General features: G+C 41.5%; 1 protein-coding gene across 6 annotated transcripts in view; it reads left to right on the plus strand.

Moving 5' to 3' along the window:
* The window catches only part of RCBTB1 (RCC1 and BTB domain containing protein 1), a 53,827-nt gene that overhangs the window by 13,367 nt on the left and 15,612 nt on the right, over positions 1-24,848 (plus strand). For 5 of the 6 annotated variants that reach the window (XR_006211067.1, XM_042966235.1, XM_042966064.1 and 2 more), the window contains 8 exons: positions 4,332-4,407; positions 4,524-4,693; positions 5,286-5,436; positions 15,389-15,555; positions 19,022-19,180; positions 21,821-21,928; positions 23,018-23,160; positions 24,148-24,338. Coding sequence is in view for 5 of the 6 variants with exons in the window: in XM_042966235.1 (XP_042822169.1) it covers positions 4,568-4,693; positions 5,286-5,436; positions 15,389-15,555; positions 19,022-19,180; positions 21,821-21,928; positions 23,018-23,160; positions 24,148-24,338 (1,045 nt within the window). In the remaining variant the exon portion in view is untranslated. The remainder of the gene's footprint in view (positions 1-4,331; positions 4,408-4,523; positions 4,694-5,285; positions 5,437-15,388; positions 15,556-19,021; positions 19,181-21,820; positions 21,929-23,017; positions 23,161-24,147; positions 24,339-24,848) is intronic. The other variant, XM_042966291.1, reaches the window with a different exon arrangement.

A 24,848-nucleotide genomic window follows, 5' to 3' on the forward strand; every position in this document is an offset into this window, starting at 1 on the left:
TTGAGACACTGAAGGGGCAGAACTGATGTTCTCTGATGTAAGAAGTATCAGAGGGGTGGGGGTTGAGTCCTGACTATGTCACTTACTGCTCTGTGACCTTGGGAAGTCATTTCATCTCCAAGCCTCATTCCTCATCTGCTAGGAATGGATTCTGACCTTTCTTCCTTCCAAGACTATTGTGGAGATTAAATGAAACAGTGTATGGGGTGCCTGCCTGGGTGGCTCAGTCAGTTAAACGTCCGACTTTGGCCCAAGTCATGATCTCACAGTTTGTGAGTTCGAGCCCTGCATCAGGCTCTGTGCTGACAGCTTGGAACCTGGAGCCTGCTTTGGATTCTATGTCCTCGTCTCTCTCTGCCCCTCCCCTGCTTGTTCTCTCTCTCTCTCTCTCTCTCTCTCTAAAATAAACATAAAATTTTTTTTAAGGAAATAGTGTATGTGAAGCTGCCTAGCATAGTGTCTCTGAAGTTCTTGGTCACTGTTCGTTTCTTCCTTCCTGGTCTTTATTTACTTCACTGGATTGTGTTGCTAGGAGTACTTACTTGCTTGGGCAGCATTACTGCACATGTTCTCATGCGTTCAGAAATCCCCTGTAGCTTGCTCACTACATCTTGAACATCACATTATTGAATTTTATGGGACAGATTTTTAAGAAACCCAGGCTCAGAAAGGTAGGTGGCATGTCACACTGATTGATTAAAAGCCAACCTGGGAATAAAACACATGCCTCAGGATTCTCAGTGCTTTCCACCATGCCAAGGCTATTGGTGATGCTTTCTGCTTTCGTGATGGGTGTGGACGTGTATATGACCTGGTTTTATATTAACTTCTAAATTACAAGTCTTTGGGAAGATATCTTGTAAAGTAAAGCCTCAAGTAATTTAGCGGTGGGTAAATTCCGTTCATATAATAAGCCATCATTATGAAAGGTGATTTTTGAGTAGATTACCATACCCTTGGGGCAGAGTTGCATGTGACTGATTAATGACTTCAGAATAATTGTACGGTTGTCAGGAAATTACAGAAGGTTTTTTTTTTAATGTTTATTTTTGAGAAGGAGAGACACAGAGCGCAAGTGGAGGGCAGAGAGAGGGAGACAGAATCCGAAGCAGGCTCTGAGCTATCAGCACAGAACCCAGTGTGGGGCTTGAATCCATGAACTGCGAGATGACCTGAGCTGAAGTCAGACGCTTAACCGACTGAGCTACCCAGGCACCCCAGGAAATTGTAGAAGTTTGAATGGTACTATCCTTCTGTGTTGTAATTTTAAATGTGGTGAATCACATTTTTTGGCAAATTTAATTCCCCTCTCCCCTTTTCTCTATTTAAAATTCTATATTCCATACAATATTAAATTTTGAGAACTAGCTAGGAAATTTCATATTCTAGGATTTTCATATTCTAGGAAAATTAAAGTTCTGGATTTTGGGGGGGCATTTATCTATCTGCTTATAGACATTTGCACTGTTTCATTTCTGGTGACTCCTTTCCCTGTCTGCTTTGTAAGAGGCACAAGGCAGGCCATTTGGGCATGGCAGGGCATTTAAAACCATCATCCCCAGGGCACCTGGCCTGGTGGCCAGGTTGAGCATCCAACATCACTTAGGTCCATGATCTTGTGGGGTTGGGGGTGGGGAGGGGTTCGTAAGTTTGAGCCCCGCATAGTGCTTGCTGCTCTCAGCCTGATCAGGGCAGAGCTTGCTTCGGATCCTCTGTCCCCTTCTCTCACAGCCCTTCCCTGGCTTGTGCTCATTCTCTCTCTCTCTCTCTCTTTCTCAAAACAAAACAAAACAAAAAACAAAACAAAATGATCCTCTTGCCATACAAAGAACACAAAAATCAGGAACAAAGCAAAGAACAATAGTCCAGTAGAAAAAATAGGGACTTTATGTAAAAGGATGACGCATGGGCTCTGAACCATGAGGTGAACAGTTCATGTGCAAATTCCGGATTGTATTGGCTTCAGGCCCTGACTCAGCTACTTCCTGGGTTGGGCAAAATCTTAAAATCTCTTTGCTTCCATTTCCTTGTCTGTAAAGTGAGGATTATATGAATTAATACATGTAAAATATTAAGAACAGTACTTGGCATGTAGTGCTCAAGAAATGTCAGTTATTATTATTGCTGTTATTGTGATTATTTTTTTTAAATGATGCCCAGCCTCACTCATCATAAGAGAGAATCAAGTTTAAAGAAAACTTAGACACCATGATAATACGCTGTGTGGTAAGGATGTGGGTAACCAGGTGCTGCCATACATTGTGGGTTATTTCAGTAGAGGACAATTTGAAATAGCTGTTAAAGGTAAAATAGCAATTAGATGTTGACCCAGCAGTTCCGTTTTTAGGAGTTTTTCTTATAGATGTGTGTATTAAAAAAAAAGACATGTATTAAAAAATAGTATGTGTAGACAATAATTGCAGTATTGTTTATGTTAGGAAAAGACTAGCAGTGACTTAAATAGTCTCTGAGTAGAAGCAGGTAAATTGTTAACTTGATATAATGGAATATTATATAGTACCATTGAAAAGAAATAAAATGTCTACATATGCTCATATCGAATGGTTTCCAAGATGTACTGTTAAGAAGGGAAAAAAAGAGTTCTACACATACATACATATAATGATTTTGTAAGTATACACTATCCCTGAAAGGAATTAGAAACAACTGTTAATAGTAGGGCCTAACTCTTAGGGCCTTTGAGGAGGGGGGTCAGAGAGGGATGATAGGGAAACTTACTTTCCTTTACCTCTTGGTACCAGTTGAAACACATTTTTTCAACATGCTTATTAGTTTTTGTAAAAAAATTTATTTATTTATTTTGAGAGAGAGCTGGGGAGGGGCAGAGAGAGAGAGAGACAGAGAGAGAGAGAGAGAGAGAGAGAGAATCCCAAGCACGCTCCCAGCTATCAGTGTGGAGCCCAACACGGGGCTTGAACCCATGAACCATGAGATCATGATCCTAGCCAAAATCAAGAATCAGACGCTCAACCAACTGAGTCACCAAGGCACCCCTATGTATTTGTTTTTTGCCCTTCCCCAAATCTTTTACCTGTTCCCACCAGCATGTGCATGCTCACACACATGCGCACACACACACACTTTTCAGAACATTCAAATGTTCCAGGAGTCTGGCTCTGTAATGGTGGGGTTTGGCCTGTCCTGATCGTGTTTAATGCTTATTGAATATGTGTGTGTGACTCTTCGGGCTTAACAGTTATCTGGTCCTTGTCATCCAAATTGGTGCTGATGTGAAAAATCTCCCTGGATGGTGGAAACTGAGGCCTTGGCTAAGTATACCTAAGCCCCATAGGCTCGGTCTCTAGGTGCTATCAGAGGTGCTAGAGCCTGGAATGCCTTGGTCTTGAGCCTGGTTCTCTTGGCTATTTTTAGAGGTCTGAGAAGAGAGTGAATAGGAAGGAACTTCAAGAGTTCTGTACCTCATTAGGAAACCCTGGTTGTATTTATAAACTGTTTGGTTCTATTTCAGTTTCCAGAGGTGAGAGCCAGAATGGAAACTCACTTGGCATGGTAGGGTTTTGTGACTGTGCCCCTCCCTGGAATTTCTAGAAGTACTTTTTAACCCTAGAAGAAATTGGGGCCATGACCAGGATTCTTTGTGTAAAACTCCTTAAACAGGTCAAGTTTAGAATTTTATGGAAACATATGTAATATATGTCTACTTTTTATAGGATACTATTTAAGCTAATTGCTACTTGCATGAAGGCTATAGTCATTAGTTCGAACATGAAGATTAGGGTGAATTGTCTCCCCTTGTTCATATAATAACTTTTTTTAATGTGAAATACAATCTGTAATTATGTAGAAAATGTAATCATAGAAATTAGGATCAGAATATAATACTTATGTTTCATTCAGTATATCTTAGTCTAGTGCTTCTTAATATTTTTGCCACTCTAGACTTAGTGAGGGATGCCCCATTCCCATCATTAAACAGTGGCTTTGTGTGGCAGTGATTTTCTACAAGAGATGGGGGTCTTTGAGTGTAATCTGGGGGTGGTGGTGGGAGAGTGGGGAGGTAGAGGTAACGATTCTGATTTGTAGAACATTCACGGGTGCACACACACACACTTTCCCTCTCCCTCTCTCTCAGGCAAGAATTCACCGTCTTAGACAAACTAGTATTGTAACTTTCATCTCATTCTAAGGAAAAAAATCCTGATGAGAGACCCTGGTTCTATCCAGTTAGCATGGTTTCTCTCCATTATCTGCTATCTGGTTGCAAATAAGCATGTATGTAACAGATAAGCACCGACTTTAAGTGGGCAAGACAAACAACTGGTTCTAGCAAGTTGTACCTGTCATTGCAGGGAAGGGCCCAGGTTTGACCGTGGAGGAAGGATTGGACAGGTTGCCGGGGAAAGTGAGTGATCCATTCAACCAGAGGTAACAGTTTCTTTTGGAATTAGCTTTTATTTCCTTTTATTAACAGTGTCTTTTTTTTTTTTTTTTTTTAAGTTAGCATAGTGGTTGATTTTCCCTTGGTATTCTTTTTGTTGTAGCAGAGATGTCAGCTTATTTATAGGAATTACTTGAAGTCAGAGTCATGGTGGATGTAGGAAAGTGGCCAATCTTCACTCTGCTCTCACCTCAAGAAATTGCATCTATTCGGAAAGCATGTGTCTTTGGCACCTCAGCCAATGAAGCACTGTACGTTACTGACAATGATGAGGTAAGAATCTCTTAAAACCCAGAGTGTAATTTTAGGGGGTGAGCTTTAAAATGTGCAGTTTGAAGACCAAGAAAAGGTTGTGGCCAGTTGATCTTTCCAAAATGCAAGCTTACTCATATCAGTCTCTGTTTTGAAATATTTTCAGTGGAAGATCCATAGACACATTCATTTCACTTTCCCTGGTATGTTTTTTGGTTCTTTATTCCCTTAGCCCTTACCTTTCCCACCAGTCTTTCTCCTACCAGTATCCTAGATGTATCCAGCAAGGCCCCCCTCCTTGTCTTCTGAAAAGGTTGTGGATAAAAGAACCTGAAATTCTAGAAGACCGTGTCTTTGATATAATTTCTCTCTTCTTGCAGTTTCTTGATTTCATACCCCTCAACCCTTTACTAGTCTGAATTTCATAGTACAGCCAAACATTCTGCAACTGAAGTAATGTCAGCACAGGTTGAATTTTTCTTCATCTGATCAGTCTCTTCCTACCTACTGAGCTGTCACACTGAACTTGAGTGTGTCTTATTTTCAGGGTGGAGAGGGGAGCCTTTGTGTAACTTTAGTCCAAGTGATTCAGACAAAACTATTTGTTTTCTAGGTCTTTGTATTTGGACTGAACTATAGTAACTGTCTAGGAACTGGAGATAACCAGAGTACGCTTGTACCCAAAAAGCTGGAAGCCTTATGTGGAAAGAAGATTAAAAGCCTTAGTTATGGGAGTGGACCACATGTTCTTCTCAGCACTGAAGGTAAAGAGGGAACAAAGTCAGCTTTTCAGTTTGTGAGAAATCAAGTATTGGTTCTAAGCTAAGGGGAGATGGGGCCGTATGAAATAATCTTGAATGGTTTATTTCTTAATTTCTGAGAACTGTACCAAACTGGTAAAAGTTAAACATTTCAGTCTAACTCTGGAACAGAGTACGGCTTGCAAATTAGGCAAACATTAGAATACTTACGTGAAGTTGTGGAAGATTAGATACAGCAAATGAAGTGGGCCTTCAGCCTAGTTTTTCACTGGTTTTATATTAGCAAGGGCTACTTTCAGGTTTTTCTTGGTACATTTTTATAAAGACAACATAATGCTGATTTCCCTTTCAGTGTGTAGTTTCTGAATCTCAAATTTAAGAAACCTTAGTTTATTCCCTGACATTCATGTGTGTGCCATATGGAAAGAATGTAGGCTAGATTCTTTTCCTTTTACTCTCTGCTTCCCCAAGATTAAGACTATACATTTCTTCTTTGGTAATTTATCCCCACTGTGGGCAACCAAAACTCTCTGAAAATAGGTTATTGTATATAACCTATATCTTCCCTTTGAATTTTAAGCACATTAACTCTTGTGGTCTCTCTAGCAGAGGCCCTCTGCTTTTTGTGGGGAAGTTTTCTGTTTGTTTCTCTGCCGGTCTCCAGACTGAGGAATCACAGCTTTCACAGCTTCCTTGGGTGTTGCCAGAGGTCTTAGTATTGAGCTTTTTAATTACCTCTAACTCCTATCTGAATGCACTCCAAGTTGTCTGGATCTGTCTCAAGCTGTGAGATCCAGATCTGAGAGTGATTGTCTAGTGAGAATATAACTGGTATTGAGCGTAATGAGGTGATGATCTCACTTCCGAGTTGTGTAACCGTGCTTTCTGGCATCACACTGGCTCTTTCAAGCGGTTGCTACTTTGCCGACTGGTTCTGCTTGTCATCTGTTATGACCTAATGATTTGATTTTTTTCCTAACAAATATCAATCTTAACTAGTCATTGATTTCTGACTGTAAAAAACTGGGGCAGTTTTTTAGAGCAAACACACTAAAACATATGCGTTTAAATTCTTGGTTTTCTACAAAGTGGTGACCTTAGGAAATTACAACTCTTGGAATTACTTTCAGAGTCAGAGCATACATACAGAATTAACCATCTTGAGTGTTACAATAAAGATAAGCATAAATAAACATAAAACATAAAGATATAAATATAATAACTGATTTTCTTGTGGGAATACTTTTCTTTTTTGTTAATTTTGATATGCCACTTATATATTTTAAACATGCTCTACATTCACATGTATATATAGTACATATATTGTGCATGTTATATAGTCAAATAGTTTTAATTTGACTATATAGTCAAATAGTTTTAAAACAAATGAACGCTTTAAACCATCAAATATTTTATGGCTTTTAATAAAACGCAGAAGGACCTCTGCCTCACTCCTCTTCAGCGTAGAAACTGTTCTTCAGAAGGAACCACTTTTAACTCCTTCAGATGTTTAATCTCGTATTTTTAACATGCTTACAACTGTTCTTTCTGAATTTTCAATTTTAGATATTATCCTTCCACTTTTTATAATGGCAGATAGCAGTTAGCTTTATTTCCCCTTCCTTCCTTCCCCTGATCCTTTCAATATAGTGATATCACCATTTTAGTTAAATCGATATTTACATTAGTAGGACTCTGTAAGTGTGGTTTATAGCTGAGCCATCGCCTTTCTGTACCACTGTTTGTTTTCCTGAGGTTCATTCACCCATTTTTCTAAAGGTCTGTCATTATGCGCAAACTGGTCTACACAGCAGTGTTGTGTCTCAGCACATCTGAGCTCACCCAGATATCTCTGGAGCCCTCCGTCCCCGTGTTCCAGCCTGCCACACGGCTGTCAGCCTAGAACTTCATTCACCATCATCGTGGAGGTCCCTTCACCTTTGTCCTTTCTGGATGCCCTATTTCTTGTGTCCTGTGTCTTCCTCCTGGGATTATACCTTTATTTGAGTGAAACACTTTCTCTAGTAGCTTCCCAAGGAAGAGGGTGTGAGAGAAATCATTGAGACGTTCCTAAAATGTCTTTATTTTACTCACGCAGATTGCCCATTGGTTTGGCTGGGCTTAAAATTCCTGATTGAAAATCCTATTTCCTCAGAATTTTGAAGTTATTGTGCCTCTTGAGTTTCAGGTTTCTTTTGAGATTCTGATGCCATTCTTACTTTAGCTGGGGTTGTTTATTTTTTGTTTTTTAAATTTTTTTTAATGTTTTTATTTATTTTTGAGACAGAGACAGAGCATGAGCAGGGGAGGGGCAGAGAGAGGGGGAGACACAGAATCTGAAACAGGCTTCAGGTTCTGAGCTGTCAGCACAGAGCCCGACGCGGGGCTCAAACTCACGGACTGTGAGATCATGACCTGAGCTGAAGTCAGATGCTTCACCTACTGAGCCACCCAGATGCCCCCACTTTAGCTGTTTTTGCATATGACTGTTTTTTCCTCTTTGGAAGCTTTAGAGATCTTTTCTTTGTTCCCAGTTTTCTGAAAAAATCATGGTTATGTACTCACGTAGATGATTTTTAATTTATTGATCATTCTGTTGACTTTCAGTCTGGAAATTCCTTCATTTCTATAGAATATTTTCTTGTCATATTTCATGGGTAATTCCCCTTCTTTGTTTTCTCTGTTGTCTTCTTGGAATTTTTCTTAGAAGGAAGTTAGAGGATTCTGCACTGACCCTCTTAACTTTCTTATATTTTTGCTCCAATCTACTTTTTGGGAAATTTCTTCAGCTTTATCTTACACCTCTTCTCTCACATTTTCACATTTCTGCTATTACATTCCCCCATTCTTTCTTGTTCTCTGAATGTGCCTTTCTAGAGCTTCCTGTCCTGCTTCATGGCCTCACTATATTCTCTGAGCTGGTATAGGTTACTTTCAAGTCATCCTCTGCTCTCTGCTTTCTTTTTTCCTCCCAGATTGCTTCTTTCTCTTTTGTTTTGGTCTCTGACTTTTCTTGTTAGAGGCTTTCTTTATGGGGCACTCACTCAAGTGTCCAACTTGGGCTCAGGTCATGATCTCACGATTTGTGGGTTCTATCCCCACATTGGGCTCTGTGCTGACAGCTCAGAGCCTGGAGCCTGCTTCACATTCTGTGTCTCTCTCTCTCTCTCTCTCTCTCTCTCTCTCTGCCCCTTTCCCACTTGCACTCTCTCTCTCTCTTTCTCTCAAAAGTAAATAAACATTAAAAAAAAAAAACAAAAATTTGTGATCCTTGGCTGGCTATCCACAGGTGGGACATATGCTGGGAATACTGGATTCATGGGTGGGGCTTGTCAAGCACTGAGCTTCACTTTAGGGAGATAATAACTGCTGCATTAGGGATGCTTTCAGTGTCACTCCCAATGTCAGTATATGAGCTTCCGTAGGGTGGAATCTTCCAGATTCCAGACCTGGATATGGGTTTTTTTTGCCAGCTTTCCATTAGCAGAGGAAGGGCAAGGATCTATCTCACTGTTCAGTACTGGACTTCCACTTCTGCTTTCCTCACTACAGTGCCTCACAGCTGTCTTCAGGGCCTCTTTAGATTATTCTCCTATCTCATTTTTTTTTTTGTGTGTGTGTCGTGTTATGTGGGAGAAGGGAGGGAAGGAGGTTTGGGCAGAGGGAGAAGTTGGGCTGTAGTGCAGTTACAGTAAGAAATTCACAGCTAGTAAGTGCTGTAGGCCTCTTGTCTTGTACAAGCTTCCTGACCCCACAGGAAGAGGATGAGGATTTGGGGTCTGACTGCTTCTGTTCTTAGTTACACTGGCCCTTAAATCATTTCCTATGTTGCCTGCTTTCTCCAGTCCCTGGGCCTTCCCGAGATTCCAGGGCTGTGATTGGCTTCTTCTTTTGCAGATGTACGTGTCACCTTCTCTGGTTGGCTGTGTTACCACACCCACCTGCTTCCTATCTTCCAAAATTTTGTTGACCTCTCTCCAGTTGTATTTTCTTCTTTATTCTCTCTTTTTTTAAAAATTTTAATGTTTTATTTATTCTTGAGAGAGAGAGAGAGCATGAGTGAGGGAGGGACAGAGAGAGAGGGAGACACAGAATCCGAAGCAGGCTCCAGGCTCTGAGCTGTCAGCATAGAGCCTGACGCGGGGCTCAAACTCACAGACTGTGAGATCATGACCTGAGCTGAAGTCGGACGCTTAACCGACTGAGCCACCCAGGCACCCCCCTTCTTTATTGTTCTTTTTGTCCTCAACTGTTTATGCCTTTTTTTTTTCCCCCTTCACTATCATTTCAGTAGGATTTGGGGACAGAATAAATTCAATTCTCCATGCTTTACTGACTTGTGAGCTATTTCTAAAAGACATTTTAGGAATGTTTTGATCAATACTACATTATTACATTGAAAATCTAGGATGTGAGAGCAATCTGGCTGTGACGTCTGTCACTGCATTGATTGCCAGAGTTGATACGGCTCATCTGGCTGGGTAGGCGGGCGTCCCCTTTTTCCCTTCCCTGCTCCATGTGTGTGTCCCTCCCAAAGCTGGCACTTGGTGGAAGAGGACGACCTTCCCCGATGGAGGAGGTCCTTTCTTCAGTCCAGGGTATACAGGTAGCTGTGCTCCCCTGCTAGAGCCTCCAGACAAGCTCTCAAGGTCCATTTGTAGGAGAACGTAGGGTAGTCAGGCTTCCAAGACTCCAGACATACCCAGATGAGGCGCTGCATGCGGCACCTTTAAAAAATAAAATCTAGTCCCATCTGGTGACTACTCTGAAGATCTATATTCACTTAGTATTATTGCTTTACATACAGACCCAGGGCTTGGGGATTTCTTTTTTGTCTTCTAAAGTAAGTTAAATTAGGTTACCTATAAAATTAGTTGTTTGTGATCACTTCTCCAATCCGTGTCCGGTCTCTGGATGAGAAGGCCAGCTGCGTTCTCTTGAAGGCCAGAACCTCATGGGGTGCTTCTCTGTGCTCTCCCTTTCCCATGCTCTCCCCACTCCCCACTCTCCCTTCTAGCCTGGTATGGTTTCACTCTTGTTTGGTCATTTTGTTCACCTCTTGAACCTCAAGTGATCCTGAAGCTTCATCCCTTGTTTGCCAGAGACGGTGTGGCAAGAGTAGGGCTGGGCAAAGTGGGTGCTGGTGCCCAGTTGAATGGGGTTGCTTTGAAAGCTTCCCCGGGAAATTAGAACTAAGAGCCATCTCAAGAAGCTCACTTTTCCTATGCTTTATCAAGTGAAAAGGGAAGAAATATCTTCATATACTATTTTAAATAGTAAAATAATACATTAAAGAGAAGGTGATTGCCAGGTGCAAATCTGGAGTGGACTGATGGCTGAGAACAAGCAGCTGGCAGCAGTCCCAGCATCTGGGGAATAAGGTCCTTGATCCTGAGGCTCATCTGGGTGACCCTGCACAACGTTCACTCATTCTCTCCCATGCAGTGTTCAGATCCATGGCTTCCTGTATGTTTGGGGTGTAGCTCCTCCAGGATTCTAGTTGGCCTCTTTTCCTAGGAAAGACTTCCTGGAAGACTGTTAGTGGGATGAATTACAGCCTCTGTGCTGCATGCAGCTGGTCTCATGGCCACAACTAATACTCCTTGCCTCCCTCCTCCAGCACTCCTTTTAGAGTCTCTTCACATTTGGCTAGCATGTGGCTCAGGGGGCTAACCTGATTGTGTGATCCAGACTCTCATCCTTGAGGGTTACAGGCCCTTAACCATGCTGTACTCTGGCCATGGCTGCTGTACATTTCTGTTTACCAGTACTGTTGGGCAAATGTGCACCAAAAGCACCGAGTTTCACCTCCTTGCCAAGCATTCCTCTCTTGCCTCCATTATATAATAGCAGTTCTACCTCTTTCTGCCGACTAGGTCAGTTGCCCCTGTCAGGAGGGGACTCCTCTTTTTTCCTGTTCGTTCTTTGACTGGAGGAAAGAACAGTCAGGCCCCTACAGAGGGCCTATGGCAGCCGTAACTTAAAGTTCAGTGGGATTCCTGCCGTGTTCCTAGTGGAAGTGTTTCTGCTTAGGAAACCGGGACTTCTAAACCTATAGAACCTACAATTGCAGGGGCAGGAAGCTCAGATTCCCCAAGTTGGCCGCTGGGAATGTTGGTCAGTAGGGTCACTCATATAATCCACTTTGGTTCCTGGATGCAGGTATTCCACCTGTTAGGGACACAGCACCACATAGTGGTCACTGAGTTAGAATCTGTGCCTGGAGCTTAGCATCCCATCCTCACACCATCTCATCTCCAGGCTGATGCATCAGCTGTGCCTTCAGCCAGCTTGTCATTGTTGTGTCAAGCTGGCATCTTTTAGATGTTGCAGTGTATGGCATAGGACCAGGAGCCCCGTGGCCATGTGAGCACTGCTACATCTCTTGCTATAAAGTGGATCCCTTGGTCTGAGGAGATATTTTGTGTAATCAAATACTCTGTGGATTAAATACCTCCTATTGTTGTGCTAGCTAAGGCCTTGTGGGCAGGAAACGTGTACCCCGGTTATATGTTGATTTCTGTTAATGTGAACAGCTGCTCTTTCCAGGATGAAACGGTCTGTTGGAGTCACCTTGATACCAAATACCTAGTTAGTTTCTGTAAAAAGACGATGCTATTTCAGGGACTCTGCATTGGTTTTTTTTAATGGCACAGCAGGCATTTGGTGATGGTAGTAGCCGGGTTGAGTAGGAGTCCCTTCTTCTGAATTTGCATTTTCTTCCTAGGAGTGAAGTTGAGTGTCTTTTCATGTGGTTGAGTCATTCACATTTTTTTCCATTGTGCACCATCATCAATTCATATTTCTAGCAGGTTCTTGGTCTTTTTCTTTTGTACTTTTAAAAGCTCTTTTTGTAATAGAGATATTGTCTCTTAGTAATATAAAGTAGAAATATTTCTCCTAATATTTAATTTTTTTCTTTGCCCATGTTTTTTCCATGTAAAGTTTAGAAAATATGTAGCTAGATTTATCACTCCTTTTGTTGCTTCTGATTTTGAATCATAGGAAAGTTTTCCCTATGCCCAGGTTATGGAGGAATTGACTTATTTTTTTCCTCCTAATTCTTATATGGTTTTATTTTCCACATTTAAATTTTTTTAATGTTTATTTATTTTATTATTATTATTTTTTAATGTTTATTTTTGAGACAGAGAAAGACAGAGCATGAACAGGGGAGGGTCAGAGAGAGGGAGACACAGAATCTGAAGCAGGCTCCAGGCTCGGAGCTGTCAGCACAGAGCCCGACGCGGGGCTCAAACCCACGGACCGGGAGATCATGACCCAGCTGAAGTCAGATGCTTAACCGACTGAGCTACCCAGGCGCCCCTAATGTTTATTTAATTTTGACAGAGAGAGAGAGAGAGAGAGAGAGAGCGCGCGCGAGCGCGCGCGCGCGCTTGAGTGGGGGAGGGGCAGAGAGAGAGAGGGAGACACAGAATCAGAAGCAGGCTCCAGGCTCTGAGCAAGCTGTCAGCACAGAGCCCCACGCGGGGCTTGAACCCACAGACTGGGAGATCATGACCTGAGCTGAAGTCGGACGTTCAACCGACTGAGCCACCCAGGCGCCCCTATTTTCCACATTTAAATTTTTGACTCATTAGGAAGTTACTATGTGATGAATGAATCTAATTTTTCAATCTGACATAAGTATCTCAACCCAATTTGTAAAAAGTCCTTTCTCCCACAAATGACATAGCTTTTTTTTTTTTTTAACTTTATTTTTTAAAATTTACATCCAAATTAGTATATAGTGAAGCAATGATTTTGGGAGTAGATTCCTTAATTCCCCTTACCCATTTAGCCCATCCCCCCTCCCACAACCCCTCCAGCAACCATCAGTTTGTTCTCCATATTTAGGAGTCTCTTGTTTTGTCCCCCTCCCTGTTTTTATATTATTTTTGTTTCCTTTCCCTTATGTTGATCTATTTTGTCTCTTAAAGTCCTCATATGAGTGATGTCATATGATTTTTGTCTTTGACTAATTTCACTTAGCATAATACCCTCCAGTTCTATCCATGTAGTTGCAAATGGCAAGATTTCATTCTTTTTGATTGCTGAGTAATACTCCATTGTGTATATATATACCATATCTTCTTTATCCATTCATCCATCGATGGACATTTGGGCTCTTTCCTTACTTTGGCTATTATTGATAGTGCTGCTATAAATGTGGGGTGCATGTGTCCCTTCGAAACAGCACACCTGTATCCCTTGGATGAATGCCTAGTAGTGCAATTGCTGGGTCGTAGGATAGTTCTGTTTTTAGTTTTTTAAGGAACCTCCATACTGTTTTCCAGAGTGGCTGCACCAGCTTGCATTCCCACCAACGATGCAAAAGAGATCCTCTTTCTCCGCATCCTTGCCAACATCTTTTGTTGCCTGAGTTGTTCTTGTTAGCCATTCTGACAGGTGTGAGGTGGTATCGCATTGTGGTTTTAGTTTGTATTTCCCTGATGATGAGTGATGTTGAGCATTTTTCATGTGTCAGTTGGCCATCTGGATGTCTTCTTTGGAGAAGTGTCTCTTCACCAAATGACATAGCTTTTATTTCTTTATGCAATTGGTTTATTTCTAGAACTCCAGTTTCTAGAACTTTGACCTAGTATTAATCTTTGTTTTAGGCATTTTTTATAGGTTTTAATAACTGGTAGAGCTGTCTTCTTGCTTCTTTTCTTGGAGTTTTTCTGTTCTCATTTGTTCTTCCCAATGAACTTTCTAATCAGTTTGTTTAGCTCCAAAAAGTAACTTATCATTTCATTCCTTTTATTTTAAATTTACCAATTTACACAGGAAAAGCTAGTACCTTTATGATACTGAGTTTTATTATCCGAGAACAAGGTATGTATTTCTATTTGTTCAAGTCTATTTTCCTGTCTCTTAGGAATGAAAACACTCCTAGGTTTGGACATTTCTATCGTCTGATATAACTTTACCGTGATATTGTGGATCTTCTTTAGGTATTACACTTTTTCAATCTATGGCCTCATCCTTCTCAGGATGAAATTTCCCATTTATGGTTTCTGTCTTAATTTCTGTAATAGGGAAGACCTCTTGTGAGCCACACATAATCAAATTCTAGATTAGATAATCAGAAACCTCCTTAATTATGAGTACCTTTCCCCTGGTTGCTCAGGGACCATTTCAGTGAGTTAGCAGCCTCATGGTAACACTTGGATTCCTGCTGTTGCTCTCAGATACCATTATTTCCAGGTCTAGATTGTCCTTAACAGGTCAGGATGTTTTACTACCATGGGAAAGACATGAAAAGAGTGTATAACTTGGGGGTATCTACTCTTGATACTTAGGCATGCTATGTGAGGAAATGCATGAAACATTGGTACTTCTACAGAAGACACAAAACCGAAAAGTTACTTCTGTCAGAATCCCAAAAAGATAAAGTCATTAGAGAGAAATTGAGCCAGATTTGATGCCAGTAATAGTCTGTTTGAGAGAAGCTTTTGGATTTTTGTATGTAGTATATACAAAAAGTATACCTCTTTTCCTCTGTACTTTGTGAGGGAGAGTCTCTCTCACTCTCTCACAGACACACACACGAATGGTTCCCTGATTTTTGGCAAAATGATAGTGAAGATTAGTGTTAAGCTTTCTTATGTCTTCTACTTTTTGCTTGGTACCTGACACAGAAACCACTGAGATGAATCAGTGTGTTCAGAAAGTCTAATTTTTGTATATGTAAACTGACTTTTGACCATAAAGCTGATCTTATTTCTTTGCTTGTATTAAGTCCTTGCTTGAATGATTTTACATTTGTCTATCCTGTTTTCTCATTTGTCCTTCTTTCCTTTACCCCTCATCAGTGGTTACTCTATAGGGAGAAGGAGGCAATGGAAGGAAACGAAGGTTGGAGAATGAGTTGTGTAAAGTCTGGGAAAGAAAGTACAGGGGTTACCATTCCTTCTTGAGTTGATTCTTTGTGTGTGGCCGTCTTGTATAGATGGAGTTGTTTATGCCTGGGGCCACAATGGATATAGCCAGCTTGGGAATGGGACGACCAACCAAGGCATTGCTCCCATCCAAGTCTGTACCAATCTCTTGATCAAGCAAGTGGTTGAAGTAGCTTGTGGCTCACATCATTCAATGGCTCTGGCAGCTGATGGAGAGGTAAGTGCCCTGCTTTTATTCTTTTTTTTTTTTTAAACATTTATTCATTTTTTGATAGAGACAGAGCGTGAGTGTAGGAGGGGCAGAGAGAGAGGGAGACACAGAATCTGAAGCAGGCTCCCGGCTCTGAGCTATCAGCACAGAGCCCAACTCAGGGTTCAAACTCACGGACTGTGAGATCGTGACCTGAGCTGAAGTCGGACGCTTAACCGGCTGAGCCACCCAGGCGCCCCTATTCTTTATTTTTAAATTGTGGTAAAATACACATAATATAAAATTTGCTGTCCTAGCCATTTTTAAGAATTGTGGAAATCAGACCTCAGGATTTGTGAGGACTGCTTTGTGCAGTGGCTTTGTCATCTGCCTGGATTATTGCCATGGTCTCTTTAACCACTTAAATGGTTAGGATGGCAAATTATATATGTATATATTTTTATATCCATTGTGATTTATTGAATGTCAGTTCAGTAACATTAAGTACATTGTTATGTAGCCCTCACCACCAGCCATCTTCAGAACTCTTTATTTTGCAAAGCTGAAGCTGTACCTCCTGAAGGGTGACTCTCGACTCCCAGCACCTTGTGACCACCGTTCTGTCTTCTGTCTCCATGAGTGACTACTCTAGGGACTTCATATGAGTGGAATCATACAGTGTTTGTCTGGTTATGACTGCCTTATTTCACTGGGCATAATGTCCTCAGGGTTCATCCATGTTGTAGCATGTGACAGAACTTCCTTCATTCTTAAGACTGAATAATATCCCATTGTGTATATATGCCATATTTTGTTTGTTCATCCGTTGGATATTTGGGTTGTTACCAACTTCTGGCTATTGTGAAAGTGCCTTGCTTTTAAAAAAATAAAATCATGACCATATTTGTATTTGGTATAGTGTAAACATAGCAGCCCTGTGCACAGCTAAAAACATGTGGGGACACACTCTTTTTCTGTGTGATCAGGACCACTCTTTTGATAACAGATTTCAGCCTCAAGGCAGTTGAGTCCCCTGCTCTTCGCTAAGACGACAAATCAGATGTGTATGACAGTGTTCTGTACTTTTGTTTTTTTTTAATGACCCCCATCAGTTAAGGTCTGTTTTGTTTTCAGTAATAGTAATGATGTCATAGAAAATAACTTTACCAACATTCCAGTAGGTGCTGTACCCCACCAAGTTAAGGTTGCTCATCTTATTGATTCTACCTTCTAATCTTTCATCTCATTTTGCTTCTATTCATCTATGTAACCATAGGTCGGGTCTTGCTATCTGCCTGGGCTATTGCCATGGTCTCTTTTGTTCCATAGCATTTTATTTTTATCTTATTTTATTTTATATTTTAGTTCATTTCATTTCATTTATTTTTAGAGAAAGAGAGCATGAGCGGGGGAGAGGGGCAGAGGGAGAGGGAGACAGAGAGAGAGAGAGAATGAATGAATGAATGAATCTTAAGCAGGCTCCACGTTTAGCATGGAGCCCAATGTGGGGCTTGATCCCATGAACCATGAGATCATGACCTGAGCCAAAATCAAGAGCTGGACGCTCAACCGACTGAGCCACCCAGGCACACCATCTGTTTTATTCCATAGCTTTTTGATTGGTCTACCTGTCAAGTATCACCTCTGTGCCCCCTGTGATTTCTGAAACAGAGATCATATTGTTCTCGTGTTTAGAATCCCTCAGTGTTAACAGTGATTTTACTATGTAGGACAGGGTATGGGTGAAGAAACCAGAGAAGTGGAGGGAGATAAAGGTTTCATGGCTAGGATGTGCTAGACCTACGCCTAGCACCCAGGTCTTAGGCCCCAAATCCACATGCTAGTCTGTTTTTAGTTAGTGGAACCCCAGTCCCCGTTTTTAAAATGAAAGGCAGCTGCATTACAAGGGAGCTTGGGATATTTGAGAAGTGCCAGAAAAATGGTTGGTTAAAATTAGAATTCCCTAATTTGTACAGCCTGGATTCCTTGTTTATTTTAACTGTAAGTATATGTTACTTTGGATAATTGTGCTAAATATTTGCATTATTATTCTAGATATTCCTGTGAATCCACTTTGAGGAAGTTTTGCAGTTATTTCTTTTTTTTTTTTTTTTTTTAATTTTTTTAACGTTTTATTTATTTTTGAGACAGGGAGAGACAGAGCATGAACAGGGGAGGGTCAGAGAGAGGGAGACACAGAATCTGAAACAGGCTCCGAGCTGTTAGCACAGAGCCCAACGCGGGGCTCGAACTCACGGACCGCGAGATGATGACCTGAGCCGAAGTCGGCCGCTTAACCGACTGAGCCACCCAGGCGCCCCTGCAGTTATTTCTTTGTTCCTGTGAAATGAACCTCTAGTGCATATGCTTTTAAACCCCAGCTGTAGGTTTTATTATTGTCCCCTGGGGCAGTATCAGACAGGTGAGGGGAGATAGGAAGTGCGACACAAGAAAGAATCATGGAAGCCACACCTCATGATGTGTGAGGACCACTTCCTGCAGACAAATGAAAGGGATGGGTCCTTAGAAATTCTTCTAGTCTTGGAGGAAGTAATTGCCTGGGCTGCCAGCAGCCCCTCCCCTAATTCTCTCTGGTCATACTTTTGTTTGATAGGATCAGTTAGTAATTAACTTGAGGTGGTTTTTTGTTTTTCATCTCTGTTACTAGATTTTAAGAAGCTCAAAGCTCTATTTGTGTCTCTAGAATTCTGGTTTTCACACTATGGCAAATCACAGGCAGGATGCATTTGAAGAGGGGAGCTGCTTGGAGCTGACAGGCAGCAAATGAGAATTGAGAGACAATAGAACCAAGAATAAGCTAACAACCTGGTGTCATCTCCATAGGGACAAACATCTCTTTAGTACTTGTGAGCCTTACCGTATTATGACAGACACGTAACTGTGATTGATAATTTTAATTGTGATGGTTGTGACTCCTCAGGAAAGGTTATATAATGTTCAGTATTGATGATTAGTGAGACAGGGAAAAAGCATCTTACAATTTTGAAAGCTTTTTGTGGAGGAAAAGAAAAAAAAGAACATCTGTGCCCAAAGAGTTAGGCACATTTTTCATATCACTGCTGCTTTGTGGTATGTACTTTATTTCCTGTTGATGGCAGATTACAAAATCATGTATGGCTGCTATAATTACAGAGGCAGTGTAGCATAGTGGTTAAGAGCATAGCTAGACCTTCTTGGGTTCGGATTCCACGTTTACTACTTATTGGTTGTAGAACCTGAAGCAAGTCACTTAACCTCTGTTTCTATTTCCATATATAAAATGGGGGTGAAATAGTATCTACCTCAGGGTCATCCTATGGGATTACTATAGGAATTAAATAAGCTAACACATGGAAAGCATTTAGAGCCATGTAGCACATTGTAAATATTCATTAAGTGGGTTTATTTTTATTTCATGATTACTTACGTGCGTCACAGCTAGAATTTTCACCCTAATGCTAATAATTCTTTCTTTTTCCCATGTCTTGTATAGGTATTTGCTTGGGGGTATAACAACTGTGGCCAGGTCGGATCAGGATCTACAACAAATCAACCAACTCCTCGAAAAGTTACAAACTGTTTACATATTAAGAGGGTGGTTGGCATTGCCTGTGGTCAGACCTCATCCATGGCTGTTCTGGACAATGGGGAGGTGAGCTGTCTCTGTACTCTCCCTTCTCCTCACCTCACCTGTCTCACTGAAGTACCTTTTCCTTCTTGAGCATGTATGAGATCATGGAAGGAAGAGTGCTTTGTTTCTAGAGTTTCATTGATAGTTAACTGGTTTCTGATGGAGGAATATCTGGAGGGTGTTTGCTTCTCACTGTGAATTTTCAGATGCCAAGATTGATCTGCAAGTAAGGATTCCAATGTGTCTAAAATTTATTTATTTATTTTTTGTGAGATCCAAATAGTCTAATGTTCGTAGGTATTTGTGATTTAATGTAATAAAGAGTTTGACACTAGTTCTTTCATCCAATGAAAAAATCAAGTGTGCAGTCTTTAAAGGTAACTGATGATTTTTAAAAAGTTTACTTTTTTGAGAGAGAGCGCATCGCAGGAGGGGCAAAGAGAGGGAAAGAGAATCTGAGTTTTTTCTTGTGATGGGAACTTTTAAGATTATTAGCAACTTTCAGATATGGAATACAGTATTACAACTGTAGTCATCATGCTGTACATTATGTCCCCATGACTTACTTATTTTATAACTGGAAGTCTGTACCTTTTGAGCCCTTTTACCCATTTTGTTCAACCCCCAGCCCCCACCTCTGGAAATCACCAATCTGTTCTCTGTATGTATGAGCTTGTTGTGTGTGTGTGTGTGTGTGTGTGTGTGTGTGTGTGTGTGTGTGTGTGTTTAATTGAAATGCAGGATGCACAGTGTTCCATTAGTTTCCGTCATGTTTGTCATGCCATGTTTACCAGAGTGTTAACTGGCTTTTTTCATCAATCCTGTTGTCATCTTTGATGACTTTAGAATTTCTTGGGCTAGTCATCAGACATCCTCCATCCTGGTATTATTTACTTGTTTATTTTTAAAAATATACTTAATCCTAAAATTATTATCATGTGGTTATTTTCACAAAGGAAAGCAAATGAAGCATGTAAAATAAAAAGCGAATACCTTTTCTCCAGTCTTGTTAATAGTTTGATGTATATCCTTTTGAACTTTTCTCTATAAAACAATTATATATGGGTGAATATAATTACCTTTTATAAAAAATGGGATTATTATAGGTACTGCTTTTTTCCGCTATTCTGCACCTTTCCTGCTTAACAACACATACAGTTACCTGAATCTGTTATCAGACCATTTATAGCTGTTCTCCATTATAATGGCTCCTTACTTTTCCTTGTCTGGATCACCCACAGCCGAAACTCTACTGATGGAAATTTCTTGTTTCTAAATTTTTGCTCTTATAAACATTGCAGCACTGAGTTTCTGTGTTACTGTGTGTGTGTGTATCTTTAGTACATTTATGTAAGCAATCTATAGAATAAGTTCCCAAGAATAAGATTTCTGGGTTAGGGTGTATGCCATTAACTTTTTTGATAGCTGTAGTAAAATTTCTCTGCAGAAAGTTAAAACCTTTTGCACTTAACGACATGGAAAGTGCATTTCACCATCTCTTGCTAGTACCCTAAATTCTATATTCTTCTTTCCCCTCTGTCACATTGCTCTGAAAAACCCCATCTTTGACTCCACGAGACACCTCAGTTTTCTCGTTTGACCAGACCTTTAGTCTGTTCCTGCTCAGTGCTTTTTCCTGTGTCCCACACTTGCTTGTTCTAAACCTTCACCACCGCTGGCAAACCTCTGTCCAGCTCGACTACTTTCAGCTGATGACTCCCCTCTCCAGATATCTAAGACATTGTGTTATGTCTTCTTAACCTCTTTCCTGTCCATTCCCTCTCTCTTGGTCCCACTGTCACTGCCTTAGTTTCGACCCTTGTCTGAGCTCATTTGCTGCTGAATGGCTGTCCTGCCTGTAGTCTCATCTAATCTGTTCACCTTTATGTGCCGCCAGCAGGAACTTTCCAAGATGTGAATATGAATCTGTTTTGAAATATTTCTGTGGGAGACCCTTACATGCATTCTACTTTTCCCTCGTGTGTGTTTTGGCACTTTATCCCTTTAGCCCTTACTTTTCCTTCTAGTCTTTTGTCCTGCCACTGTGCTGGATGTGTCCCAGCAGACCACCTCCTCATTTTCAGAACCTGCATCCAGCGCATTCTCTGCCCTCTCCTTGGAATACTTTACTCCCATTTATTATCCTTCAGCCATGCTCAAATCTCTGCTCTCTGAAAAGTCTTTCCTAAACTTTCTTCCTGTAGCTAAGTCCTTTCTCTTCTCTGCTCCTGTAGTACCTTGATTGTATCTCTAGAATAGCACTCGCCTCCTGGCTGCAAAAAGTTTGCACGTGTCCATCTTTCCTGTTAAACTGCGACCAAAAACTTACTCCTAGTGCCTTTTATCATGTCCTGACATACAAAGGGTGCTTAATAATTGTTAAGCAGCATCAACTTCCTCGTGTATAAAGCAAGAATAAATGACTTGCCCAAGGCTATCCAACCAATAAGGTATGGAGGAGGAACTGATGCCAAATTCTGTTATCCCCCCCCCCCAACAAAATAATCTTCCATTTGGAGATCCCCAGTAGGATCACATAGAGTAGGAATATGGGCATTTGGAAGTGAAAAATTACTTGATTTGTTTAGGTGGACGGCATTTTTGTATCTTCCTTCTTACTAATTGTTTTAAAAGCCTCTTGTCTCCCTTTCTCTCTCTAAGGTGTATGGCTGGGGTTACAATGGCAATGGTCAGCTAGGCTTGGGAAACAATGGCAATCAGCTGACCCCTGTGAGAGTGGCAGCTTTGCACAGCGTGTGTGTGAACCAGGTACGTGTGGTGGGCTTCACTGCTGCTCCCGTGTAGCTCCCCTGCTCCGACTCGAAGAAACACTGGACGTTTACCCTTTAGTAGATCCTTTCAGACAATGCCGTATGCCTTCATCCTTCACATTTGAAATTCTGTCTTTCCTAAATTCTCATGATGAGAAGGAACACCATGCTGGTGACACCTCAGTGTTGGCAAGTAAAAAGAAAAACTATTGGGGCGCCTGAGGGGCTCAGTCAGTTAAGCATCAGACTTCGGCTCAGGTCATGATCTCGCGGTCCGTGAGTTCGAGCCCCGCGTCGGGCTCTGTGCTGACAGCTCAGAGCCTGGAGCCTGCTTCAGATTCTGTGTCTCCCTCTCTCTCTGACCCTCCCCCTTCATGCTCTGTCTCTCTCTGTCTCAAAAATAAATAAACGTTAAAAAAAAAAAAAATTAAAAAAACTATTGGAAAAGTCCAGTAGTCTCAATATTTGTTTTTGTTTTTGTTTTTTTTAATGTTTTGTTTATTTTTTTTAAATTTTTTTAACGTTTTTTAATTTATTTTGAGACAGGGAGAGACAGAGCATGAACAGGGGAGGGTCAGAGAGAGGGAGACACAGAATCCGAAACAGGCTCCAGGCTCTGAGCGGTCAGCACAGAGCCCGACGCGAGGCTCGAACTCACGGATGGCGAGATCATGACCTGAGCTGAAGTCGGCTGCTTAACCGACTGAGCCACCCAGGCGCCCCTGTTTTGTTTATTTTAGAGAGAGAGACATAGTGTGAGCAGGGGAGGAGCAAAGAGAGAGAGAGGGAGACACAGAATCCAAAGCAGGCTCTGGGCTCTGAGCTGTCAGCCCAGAGCCTGACGCAGGGCTCGAACTCACGGACCGTGAGATCATGAGCTGAGCCGAAGTCAGATGCTTAACCAACTGAGTCACCCAGATGCCTCAATTTTTGGCTCTTCTAATGCTTTTTTAATGTTCCAGAGAATGTCAGTCCACACCTGATGATGAGTTGACATTCTGCAGAAGCTGGCTGTAATCTTTAAGTAGATGTTTTCCCTGCCCTTCCTGTTTTCCTGTTTATGGTAACCATTTAAATTTACTTGCAGATTGTCTGCGGCTATGCACACACTCTAGCACTAACAGATGAGGGCTTGCTCTATGCCTGGGGAGCTAACACGTATGGGCAGCTGGGAACTGGCAATAAAAATAACCTGCTAAGCCCAGCACACATCATGGTGGAGAAAGAAAGGTAACTTGGCTGTACCATGTGTCGGGACTATGTGTGTGTTTTTGGATTTGGGATTCTGTGTGCTGGAGCTACGGTGTTTGGCTTTGTCACGCTTCTGTTTATTAATATTGTCATTTTGAACAAAAGAGTTTGAGTAGCAGCCAGAATGGACATGCGGTTGATAGGATTCTCATGTGGCTTCCTAAAATAACCTCCTGTGATTGATAGGCATTAATGCATCTTGATATAATTCTCACATTTCCTGTGGCTCATTTAGTAGGGAAGTAAAATGGGGTCTGTCGCCATGTAGAAATTGAGTGTAGTGTAGACTTTTCCTTTGAGCCAACTAAAACAACTTTTAAATCTGCTTTTGAAAGGAGATTTTCTGTTTAAATATTGATTTGATTTAATGTGTCTCACTGGAATAGATGCTTTGTTTGTTCAGCCAAATCTTGAGGTCTTACCCACTAAGCTTTAGAGTGTTGACTTGTGATTGCAGGACTGTGCCTAAGAAGCCTACTGAGAAATGTGTTTGCCTTGATGTCCATTTGGATAAGGGTGTGTAGAGTCCATTACCCCAAGGCCATCGCTTATTTAGAGGCTGTGAGAAGAAGTTGTGTCAAGGAGGTGGTATATTGAAGGCGGTGTTTTGTTCTTGTTTTTTTCATGCTGTCTAAGCCCCCAGAACTGTCAAGACAGTTTCTCTCTGTCCACTTTCCTCATTTACTTTGGTTTTGAGTCCCTTTTTCCAAGTTTTCCTCAACAGTATGTATTATTTATCCTAATTCAGAATGAGGTCAGGATGAGAAGTGGGGTGACAAGCAAGGGAAAAACACAATACCCTTGCTGTGATCTTTTGGTTCTGTCCATATGACTTGAAGCTAATGTCCCTCAGTCCTGGGCTGTTTTTTGCAGTGTTGTAAGCATGGCCTTTTTATCTGCCTTGTGTCCTGTGCTGTAGGCTTCTATGATAAATAAATTACATGCATTTTTCTTAAAACATTTCAGGGTAGTAGAGATTGCGGCCTGCCACTCGGCCCACACGTCGGCTGCCAAGACCCAGGGCGGGCACGTGTACATGTGGGGCCAGTGCCGGGGCCAGTCCGTGATCCTGCCTCACCTCACGCACTTCTCCTGCACCGACGACGTGTTCGCCTGCTTCGCCACTCCTGCTGTCTCTTGGCGCCTCCTGTCTGTAGGTAAGAAAGCTCAGGGCTACTTTTTTTTTTTTTTTTTATGTTTATTTATTTATTTGAAAGAGAACATGTGCAGGGGTAGGGCAGAGAGAGAGAGGGAGAGAGAGAATCCTCTGACAGCACAGAGCCCGATGCAGGGCTTGAACTCAAACCATGAGATCATGACCTGAGCTGAAGTCAAGAGTCAGACGCTTAACCGACTGAGCCGCCCAGGTGCCCCTTTCATTTTAATCGAGGTGAAATTTATGTTCATAAAATTCACCATTTGAGGGTGTACAATTCAGAGGCATTTAGTACGTTCATAGTGTTGTGCAGCCACCATTTGTATCAAGTTCTGAAACGTTTTCATCACTCTGAAAGAAAACCCTGTACCTGTTTTGCAGTCACTCCCCATTCTCCTTTCTCCAGCCCTGGCAATCACATACTTTGCTTTTACTTTCTATGGATTTACTTATCCTGGATATTTCATATAAAGGAAATCAGTGTGTTACCTTTTGTGTCTAGCTGCTTTTA

Source organism: Panthera tigris, chromosome A1, assembly GCF_018350195.1.
Source record: "Panthera tigris isolate Pti1 chromosome A1, P.tigris_Pti1_mat1.1, whole genome shotgun sequence".
In the NCBI taxonomy this organism is placed as follows: Eukaryota; Metazoa; Chordata; class Mammalia; order Carnivora; family Felidae; genus Panthera; species Panthera tigris.